The 11,085-nt window shown below is 32.9% G+C and overlaps 1 protein-coding gene across 1 annotated transcript; it reads right to left on the minus strand.

Annotated features, from left to right (window-relative positions):
- Positions 1-1,713: 1,713 nt before the first annotated feature.
- LOC139510238 (uncharacterized) lies at positions 1,714-10,125 on the minus strand. The gene is made up of 3 exons (XM_071296722.1): positions 9,981-10,125; positions 4,684-4,900; positions 1,714-2,287 (listed from the first exon to the last, which is right to left on the minus strand). Exons 2-3 carry the CDS (start codon positions 4,873-4,875, stop codon positions 1,850-1,852), a joined length of 630 nt encoding a protein of 209 aa, XP_071152823.1. The 5' UTR covers positions 4,876-4,900; positions 9,981-10,125; the 3' UTR covers positions 1,714-1,849.
- Between the last annotated feature and the right edge of the window lie 960 nt (positions 10,126-11,085).

An 11,085-nucleotide genomic window follows, 5' to 3' on the forward strand; every position in this document is an offset into this window, starting at 1 on the left:
ACGAGGTATATATTTGGATAAACGATATTTTAAAAGGGTAGGGTATTTGATGTATCAGCTACTTACCCCCACCAAAAAAATATTGACTGAGTGCATTTTCAAAAATATTTGCTCCGACATTTAAGTCACAAAATGATGGTTTACTTGTCAAGAAACTTACATAACTAGTGCAAGGTGCAGGAATCTAATATCTGTTGATGTAATTGTTTAAGTAATTTTTAGAATTAGAGTTATCTTCCTTTGTCCATAACTGTAGTTGAATCAACTACAAACAATGCCTTTTAATTTTACTTCCACTTACAAATGTAAGCAATCCTTACCCTTTGTTGATTACAAGCGCTTTGAGTTTCTGTATTTTACCCAAAGATTAAATACTTTGCAATTAGATACTTAATCCGGTTAAAATATATACCGTATCACTTCTACATGAAACGTATTTGAAATGACAGAAGCTTCTCGATCAAGAGAAAGTGTATGGAATCAATATAACAGATGCAGTTATCATATTATTTTACTGGACAGCTTAATTTAATAATAGTTGCATCATCTACCCAATTTAATACAAAACTTAAACGAAGCTTAACATCCTTGAGTATATATGCATACAAACGACCTCTATTTGCATATAGCACAAGAGTCTTTTCTTACAACTGTCAAGTATTAGAAAACCAATATTTCGTTGAATGCTTTTTCAACAATCAGTAAATGCAATTAAAAGTAAAATCTTCAAAAACACACCTCGTCATAGCCTTTAATTAAATTAACAAAGATCAAATTCAGGAAAAATCTTGTTCTTATATACGCAACAGTGTAACGTGTTTATTTTGGTTTATTTTTTAAGTTCTCAATGGTTCCACGGAACCTTGCATGTATCTCACTTTCGATTGCGTCTGCCGGAGTAAAAATGTAATGCATCAAAAAATAAAATACAGAATCTAAACTGGAAAAAAAAATCAGTGGCTTTAGAAGCTTGACTTTGAAGATTAGCTTCTGTCAAAGTTTAATATTTATCGATGAAGGTGTTACTAGATTTATTAAGTATAAAATGTAATTCAAAGCTGTCTATATAAATGTTCACAGAAAAAAAAACATTTATTTTCAAAGTTTTGCTTCAGACATGATTACCTCTTAATCCTACATAAAAGCTTTGTCAAAGTTAGATAATGGTTTGGCAAAGTCATTGATGTGTAATAAAGGTGAACCCCGGGTGTATCTACCTGTTAACTACAATAAACTAAGTCCTTTGATTTGTAAATAAAGGAAAAACAAAAACAACATATTCAATATGTTTCCTGACTGAAAATGATTTTTGTCATAAATTAGGACCGATTTCACGAAGAAATTTTAGAAAGAAATGGATGATTGAAAATTGTTTAAATGAGACTAAATGTTAACTTTAAAAAAATAACACGGGGAAATTACATAGATATTTTCAAAAACCGAATCGAAAGTGACGCCACCGACGTCGACATAAACTGACGCAGGCTCGACAAAAAGGAGACTATACCACTGGATCAATAGCAATGAAAAAACAGACATTATGGCCAAGAGACAAAACGACAAATGTTCTACAAAATATGACTCAAAATTTAATAGATTGAACGACACGAATCAAACTTTGGGTGAACGATAGAACAACCATCAATATTTTTATTTTCATCAACACAAAAAAAAAACAAAAAAAACTTCCACTTTAATATTACGTTCAAGGATTTCGTGGATAGTTTTTACTATTTCGGTATCTGAAAATATAATCATTAGTGTTCATCACCATTGTGAATTTTCTAGCAAATGTTATGTTTAAATCTCGAGGTATAAATGCAGATATTCTACATGTCGCTGGGTGCTCCTATATAACAGATGTTCTAGGTCTTCTACGAAGGCATGACCGAAGCTCACGATTCCGCGTCTGTGCTTCTACTTCCAATACATTGTGCAGGAAACACTGAAATTTATGCAAATTCATGCTTGCTGACGTTGGAGCAGGAACACTTGTCAACCGCTCTGTCGTGGCTTGGATTTCATCTCTTGACGCTAGTCTCCATGTACCGGGATAATGTTTCCTTAATGTTGGATATTCATGTCTCATGTAAGGTTGCTCTCTAAATTCCTCAACATCTTGGCGATGTCTGTCTTCATATAATCGTCGATCACGTGACCAAAGAACCGATCGGCGTGCACTAGATACTGTTGGTCGCCTAACTGTGTTGTCAGATCCAACAAACTCCATTTCCTCTACTGGTGTTCCAAATACATGTCGTCTTATATCACTTTCTTGTACTTCTGACTGAAAAAAAAAAACAGTATGTATTATTTGTCTTTTAAACTTTTATTTTACAGACTAATTTCCAATTTTATGCTCTACAGCGAATGTTGCGGTATACAAATTGGACTGAGTTGCTCCTGTCAAAGAGTACGACCCCTATCCCTTTCTGCAAGCGTTGACTGAGGTTTTGCGGGATAATTCAAGTACGCAACCCGTGTTCGGAAAGAGTCACGGTCCTAGTGTAAAAAACCCTCTGCGTAATCTGCTAACAAAAAGGCTTATGTGTTGTTTATTCAGAGGCTATATATATTCAAAATGGAACCATGCAACATTCGATAAGGGGTATTGACATGTGGTAATTCCCAGGACTTCGGAAGTTTTTATTTAAGAATTGAATGCTTATTTTTGTAACTTCATTGGGGTGTAAAAGCGTTGACCGAAGTACATTTTGTATGAATTCCGCGCTTTATACTAAAAATGTGCGCACGGTCAACGCTTTTACAACCCTATGAAGTTACAAAAAGAAGCATTCAATACTTATAATTACATTTTTAGCAATGATCATGAAAACACGAATTTTATTATTGTTTTATTTAATTCACCTGTGCACTTTATTGTGGGTCCACGTGTTATCATGAATGAAAAGTTTTATTGAGCAATGCAATTGCTTACGGAATAACACGTGATGTGCAGTTAGCCAATCAGAATAAAGTATCATAATGAAGCATACATCTAATGTAATTATTTGCTAAAATTGGGTGTTTGGTCAGGATAGCTAAAACGTGTAGGAAATGGTCACGTCAAAGAGCCCTTGCAACGATCATGAAAGTGTGGTCTGTATACACCCCATACCCAACAAACTCCCATTTTCCCGTGGGTAGCAGTCCAAATTTCTCACCTATTGCATTACTTGTAATTTGTTGCGTCCTCAATATGCATGAAATATTATTGCCAATGGACGTCAAAAAGGAACAAACAATCTAACGTTCCAATTGTTTCCTACAGCAGACCGTATCAGACTATGCGAATGAATTTTATTTTTACAGGACATTCGGTCTGGTAAGCATCATAGCTTTACCAGACCGAATGAAATTTTACCAGACCAATTTTTTTTTACATCTAATTGTATATTATCCGACAAAAACAACAAACATATGACTTTGTTGTACCCTACTCCTCCCCGAAATGCAAAAATTAAAACAAAATGATGTAACAAGAGGGGATATTGTTATGAAAGTTGTGCACAATTGCTTGAATGCATTTCAGTGAAGAGTAATGTCCCATTTTATTGGATTTTGACAATGTTTGTGAACTAAACATAATTTACTAGAGTTTCTGTATAAAATATTATTTCCTGTTTCTTCTTTCTTTTTCATATATCTTTTGGTTTTCAATTCTTGTGGTTATATTTCATAGCTAAATTTTGTGATCTGCTTGGATGTTTATTCATTTATTGTATTTAAATCGGCAAACCCGGAATTATCCTTATCCGTTCCTAGAATCTGATCCGGTTTTATTTACATTTCCGGTTGTGCCAATGATGGCATCCATTGTTGTTTTTGACAGTCAGATATGTTTTTACCCGGATTTACACATTACTGGTTGTCGATGTTCGGCATAAAGCTAGCGGTTGAACAAAATAAACATCGCTGTGGTGAATAATAAAGATGAAAATGAATTTGAGATCGTTTGGCAATTTTGCTAGAATGTTCCATGAAAAAAAACACCGGACATTCGGACCGGAATTCAACAAAATTTTACCAGACCGATCCATTATTCACCGGATTTGTCCGACGGTCCGACGTATTTCGCATAGTCTGCCGTATTCGATACTCTTCAATTTTGAATCCTTGCACATGCTTTTTCTTTTAGATCGTTCATTTTATATCAATTGACCCGAATTGTCCATAAATTGCTGCTAGGGACCAACAAAATCAACAAAATATATAATTTCGAATTTAAGTTGAACTTGATTCTTTCCATGAGTATTTAAGTATTTCGAGGTTGTATCTTTTAGTGTGTTTTGCTCGAGATCTCTATTTCTCTGATTGTGTTTTTCAACGTTTAAGACGTAAGCACTTTTATTTGTATTATCAACTCTAACACAATATGGAGTGTTTTCACATATATTCAAGTGGCATATCACTGTTTGCTACATTTACATCATTATTTGTTTTGTACTTTGATTTACGAGAAAGGGGCTTGGGGAAATTCTAGACGCGCATGCGAGAAGAAATTCCATCATCTCTTGTCAAGGATCACGAACTTACGATCCTACCTCACAGACCGCATCATATATAACTCTTGGCTATTGAATACGCTGTCTTGCAAATCAGTAACAAATTGAAAATGATGCTGTAAATGTTTTGAAGGCATATAATGTTGTTTACATTTCATTTTAGATTTAATATTTTTACCAAGTCGAAGTCTCTTTTGTCAGCTTCTAATGCTGGGTTTGGAAACTGATATTTATACGATTGTCGTCTGAATGTTTCTGTATCTCTTGTGTCCTGTTGACTAATGCTGAAAGCACGTGATTTTCGTCGTCCAAGTATCACCTCAGTTCCAAATGATACTGTTGCAGGTCTTTGTGATACGTCCATGGCCATTTTGGTGGTTAATCAATGTTATAAGCTGGAAGAAAAGTTAATTGTTTTAATGATTTTTACGTTATAAATATTATGGATAATGGAAGACTTTCTACACGACAAATGTTTTGCAATTTTGGATTCATTGTTGGTTTGTATTGTTTTTATACGACCGCAAAATTTGAAAAATTTTTCGTCGTATATTGCTATCACGTTGGCGTCGTCGTCTGCGTCGTCGTCGTCGTCGTCGTCGTCCGAATACTTTTAGTTTTCGCACTCTAACTTTAGTAAAAGTGAATGGAAATCTATGAAATTTTAACACAAGGTTTATGACCACAAAAGGAAGGTTGGTATTGATTTTGGGAGTTTTGGTCCCAACATTTTAGGAATTAGGGGCCAAAAAGGGCCCAAATAAGCATTTTCTTGGTTTTCGCACTATAACTTTAGTTTAAGTTAATAGAAATCTATGAAATTTTGACACAAGGTTTATGACCACAAAAGAACGGTTGGGATTGATTTTGGGAGTTTTGGTTTCAACAGTTTAGGAATTAGGGGCCAAAAAAGGGCCCAAATAAACATTATTCTTGGTTTTCGCACAATAACTTTAGTTTAAGTAAATAGAAATCAATGAAATTTAAACACAATGTTAATGACTACAAAAGGAAGGTTGGTATTGATTTTGGGAGTTTAGGTCCCAACAGTTTAGGAATTAGGGGCCAAAAAGGGACCCAAATAAGCATTTTTCTTGGTTTTCGCACCATAACGTTAGTATAAGTAAATAGAAATCTATGAAATTTAAACACAAGGTTTATGACCATAAAAGGAAGGTTGGTATTGATTTTGGGAGTTTTGGTCCCAACAGAATAAGGGGCCCAAAGGGTCCAAAATTAAACTTTGTTTGATTTCATCAAAATTGAATAATTGGGGTTCTTTGATATGCCGAATCTAACTGTCATGACTGTGTATGTAGATTCTTAACTTTTGGTCCCGTTTTCAAATTGGTCTACATTAAGGTCCAAAGGGTCCAAAATTAAACTTAGTTTGATTTTGACAAAAAATGAATCAGTTAGGTTCTTTGATATGCTGAATCTAAAAATGTACTTAGATTCTTGATTATTGGCCAAGTTTTCAAGTTGGTCCAAATCGGGGTCCAAAATTAAACTTTGTTTGATTTCATCAAAAATTGAATAATTGGGGTTCTTTGATATACCAAATCTAACTGTGTATGTAGATTCTTCATTTTTGGTCCTGTTTTCAAATTGGTCTACACTAAAGTCCAAAGGGTCCAAAATTAAACTTAGTCTGATTTTAACAAAAATTGAAATCTTGGGGTTCTTTGATATGCTGAATCCAAAAATGTACTTAGATTTTTTATTATGGGCCCAGTTTTCAAGTTGGTTCAAATCAGGATCTAAAATTATTATATTAAGTATTGTGCAATAGCAAGTCTTTTCAATTGCACAGTATTGCGCAATGGCAAGAAATATCTAATTGCACAATATTGTGAAATAGCAATTTTTTTTTAATTAGAGTTATCTTTCTTTGTCCAGAATAGTAAGCAAGAAATATGTAATTGCAAAATATTGTGCAATAGCAAGATTTTTTTTTAAATGGAGTTATCTTTCTTTGTCCAGAATCAACTTAAATCTTTGTTATATACAATATACAATGTATATTCACTTTTTACTACCAACTGATAAATTAAAATAATCTTTACCATTCAGTGATAACAAGCAGTTTTTTTACATCTTAATATTTTATGATGTATTTAAATGAGTAGTTATTGTTGCAAACTCCATTAGAAATTTTAATTGAGATTAGTTTTGGAATAAGGGAAAGGGGGATGTGATTAAAAAAATTGGGTTCAATTTTTTATACGACCGCAAAAATTTTAATTTTTTGGTCGTATATTGCTATCACGTTGGCGTCGTCGTCTGCGTCGTCGTCGTCGTCGTCGTCGTCCGAATACTTTTAGTTTTCGCACTCTAACTTAAGTAAAAGTGAATAGAAATCAATGAAATTTTAACACAAGGTTTATGACCACAAAAGGAAGGTTGGGATTGATTTTGGGAGTTTTGGTCCCAACATTTTAGGAATTAGGGGCCAAAAAGGGCCCAAATAAGCATTTTCTTGGTTTTCGCACTATAACTTTAGTTTAAGTGAATAGAAATCTATGAAATTTTGACACAAGGTTTATGACCACAAAAGGAAGGTTGGGATTGATTTTGGGAGTTTTGGTTCTAACCTAACAGTTTAGGAATTAAGGACCAAAAAAGGGCCTAAATAAGCATTATTCTTGGTTTTCGCACAATAACTTTAGTATAAGTAAATAAAAATCAATGAAATTTAAACACAAGGTTTATGACCATAAAAGGAAGGTTGGGTTTGATTTTGGGAGTTTTGGTCCCAACAGTTTAGGAATAAGGGGCCCAAAGGGTCCAAAATTGAACTTTGTGTGATTTCATCAAAAATTGAATAATTGGGGTTCTTTGATATGCCGAATCTAACTATGTATGTAGATTCTAAATTTTTGGTCCCGTTTTCTAATTGGTCTACATTAAGGTCCAAAGGGTCCAAAATTAAACTTAGTTTGATTTTAACAAAAATTGAATCCTTGGGGTTCTTTGATATGCTGAATTTAAAAATGTACTTAGATTTTTAATTATTGGCCTAGTTTTCAAGTTGGTCCAAATGGGGGTCCAAAATTAAACTTTGTTTGATTTCATCAAAAATTGAATAAATGGGTTCTTTGATATGCCAAATCTAACTGTGTATGTAGATTCTTAATTTTGGTCCAGTTTTCAAATTGGTCTACATTAAGGTCCAAAGGGTCCAAAATTAAACTAAGTTTGATTTTAACAAAAATTAAATTCTTGGGCTTATTTGATATGCTTTATCTAAAGATGTACTTTGATTTTTGATTATGGGCCCAGTTTTCAAGTTGGTCCAAATCAGGATTCCATATCAAGTATTGTGCAATAGCAAGAAATTTTCAATTGCACAGTATTGCACAATAGCAAGAAATTTAATTGCACAATATTGTGCAATAGCAATTAATTTTCAATTGGAGTTATCTTTCTTTGTATAGAATAGTAGTTGATAATATATGTTGGAAATTTGCCAGACATGACTATGATGTCATTTTCTATTTTTATTTAAGAAATAATTCATGGGGGCTTGAATATATCGTGATTTTACCACGGGTTGGCCCTTTATGACAAATATTTTACCCCTGAGCGATAGCGAGGGGTAAAATATCGGCATAAAGGGACAACCCGTGGTAAAATCTAGATATACTCAAGCCCCCATGAATTATTTCGATTCTGATAGGACACATACGGCAATTCTTTTGGATCGAAGCGCTCTAGGTGTAGGCAAATATTTGCCGTTCCCATAAATAAACGCACTAATAAACTAGCGTAAAAGAACGGAGCAAACTGCATTAGTGACATGCTTAAACTATTTAAAATAATGTATTTAGACAGTTTTGGATGAATTTGAATGATAATTTATTTATATGTCTTATATGATGTACAATAAAGGGCTTTTGCCACATTTTAGCATCATTTGTGTATGTTTCCTTGTGATGATTTTCGGATTCACAAGCGTGTATTTTCCCGTAAAATGCTTACATTCTAACGTCATTGTTCTATGACGTCGGGTATCTCATTCATAAAAAAGCATATGACGTGGGGGTACAATCGGAACAGCACTGGCAATATATTCATATTTTACCACGGGTGTGTACTCAAAGCGTTTGAAGGACGTCATGTTAGAATTGCTAATAACTTTATGTAAATAACTTCATTGGAAATTTGCCAATATAAAATGTTGCTGATGAAGCTTTTTTTCCTTATCTTATCTAAAATGTTTTTAGATAATGTATGTTGGACATTTGCCAGACATGACTATGATGTCATTTTCTATTTTTATTTGGGCACCAATAACTTTATGTAAATAACTTCATTGGAAATTTGCCAATATAAAATGTTGCTGATGAAGTTTTTTTTATTGTTTTATACAATAAACAATGTATATTCACTTTTACTACCAACCAATCTTTACCATTCAGTGATAACAAGCACTTTATTTTACATTTTAATATTTTATGATGTATTTAAAAGAGTAGTTATTGTTGCAAACTCCATTAGAAATTTGAATTGATATCAGTTTTGGAAAAAGGGAAACGGGGATGTGAAAAAAAAAGGGGGGGTTAAATCTTTCTCATTTCAGATTTCATAAATAAAAAGAAAATTTCTTCAAACATTTTTTGAGAGGATTAATATTCAACAGCATAGTGAATTGCTCATAGGCAAAAAAAAACTTTTAAGTTCATTAGACCACATTCATTCTGTGTCAGAAACCTATGCTGTGTCAACTATTTAATTTTAGATTTAAAAAGTTTGAAGAAGAAATCTTTAATTGATTTGTAAAATCTTGACATTTGTTTTGTGTAAAAAAAACCCATGTAATGTTAAAAATTTGATCACAATCCAAATTCAGAGCTGTATCACGCTTGAATGTTTTGTCCATACTTGCCCCAACTGTTCAGGGTTCGACCTCTGCGGTCGTATAAAGCTGCGCCCTGCGGAGCACCTGGTTAATTATTGGTGCAGGTGCCTTTATATATATAGAAAATCAAGGAGATGGTGTGTGCTTGCCAATGTGTCAACTATCCACAAAAGACTAAAGACCGTCACGACGTGGGTGTAAATAGATATAGGAAGATGTGGTATGAGTGACAATGTTTAAGTTGAGTGTAAGCATGTTTCAATCACATTGTCTTCATCAATGAGCAAAACTCCGTATAGTATACATATAAGTAAGCTATGAAAACGCCGGAATTGCATAATATGAAACAAGTCAAACGAGAAAAAAACAACGGCTTGATATAAAAAAATAACACACAAAAAAACCAACATTTTTGACAGATTGGTTCTCTCAAATCAATTTTTTTTTTAAATTGTCAAGAAACGCTACAAAGATTATACATATTTGCTTTAATCGAGTTTCGGAAAAATGCAGCAGCATTGATTTGTTGATAAAGACATGCATAATTTTACAGAATGCAAAGTTCGAATGTTTAGAATATTATTATCAAAATTATTGCATCTTATAGTACTTACATAACACAATTCTGTAAACAGCAATCTACTACAGTCGGCAAATATTTTAGTTGAATTTCAATACCATCGTCAAAACTTCTTCTATTTCCTCTTAATGACACTTTATATGGTCAGAAAAATACTAGCCATACAGAGTATCTCTAAAAAAAAAAACTCCAAATAATTATTGTTTTAGATTTTATCATTTAAATGCTAACTTCACACGGTTTTGTATATGAAGAAATAACCGTTATCTCACCAGTAATACGATATTGTGTTTAATTTAAATTTAATGCAGTTGTAGATACTTTATTCATGGCATTATATAAATTGTCAAATCATTTAACACTTGCTAGGAGTAGTTCAATAGGTTTCAATAAGATTTATATTGTATTGTTTCATTGCCCGTAAAAGGCGATCTATGAGATATTGTCCTCTACTACTGACTTAGTGCTTTAATTGATACCTGTTAACATAACCAGTCTGTGACGAGGAATTTTTATTCGGGGTCTTGGGTTTCGTGTTTTTCCAAAATTTCTTCAAATACAAAATGTACTTATTTCGACTGGTTAAATCGAATTTACTATTTGATTACTGTTTTTCTCATTAAATTTGCGAGTTATTAAAGTTGAATTACGATTCAAAAACTCGAGTTGGGAGCTAGTTGTGGGCTAAAAAAGCCAGGCGAGTTATGAGTTATAATAAATCAAGTAGCATGCGAGTTAAAACAAATAGGTCGAGTTCCAAGTTATAAATTGTCAAGTCGCAAAATAAAAAAAATAAGTCGAGTTGTGAATTGACAAAGTACTGAGTACAGAGGGTTTGATACGTAGTTCTTTATACATGAAGGATAATGTGCGATTTGGGTTATAAATATTGTCTTGCGCGTAGCTACGTTTACGTCAAAACGCCCGGGCGTACACTTGAAATTGGTAAAACAAAATATTTTCATCTAGATATTATTAAAAGAATTGGTTAACAGTACATCAACCTTCTAAGTCTTTCTTCAATTGCTTGTAATTGAGACTACTATAACATAGTATATAGTAGTCTCAGCTTGTAATTTCGAATAAAAATGACAAAATTGGTGTCATATTTATATATTTTATTCATTTTCTGTCAAAGT

The sequence above is a fragment of the Mytilus edulis genome, chromosome 2 (genome assembly GCF_963676685.1).
Source record: "Mytilus edulis chromosome 2, xbMytEdul2.2, whole genome shotgun sequence".
Taxonomy (NCBI): Eukaryota; Metazoa; Mollusca; class Bivalvia; order Mytilida; family Mytilidae; genus Mytilus; species Mytilus edulis.

Coding starts and splice junctions, on each gene's coding strand:
- LOC139510238 (XM_071296722.1), bottom strand. CDS start 4,875: ATGGCCATGGACGTATCACAAAGACCTGCAACAGTATCATTTGGAACT. Junction 2,288..4,683: donor ACAAAAGAGACTTCGACTTG/GTAAAAATATTA, acceptor TTTTTTTTTCAG/TCAGAAGTACAAGAAAGTGA.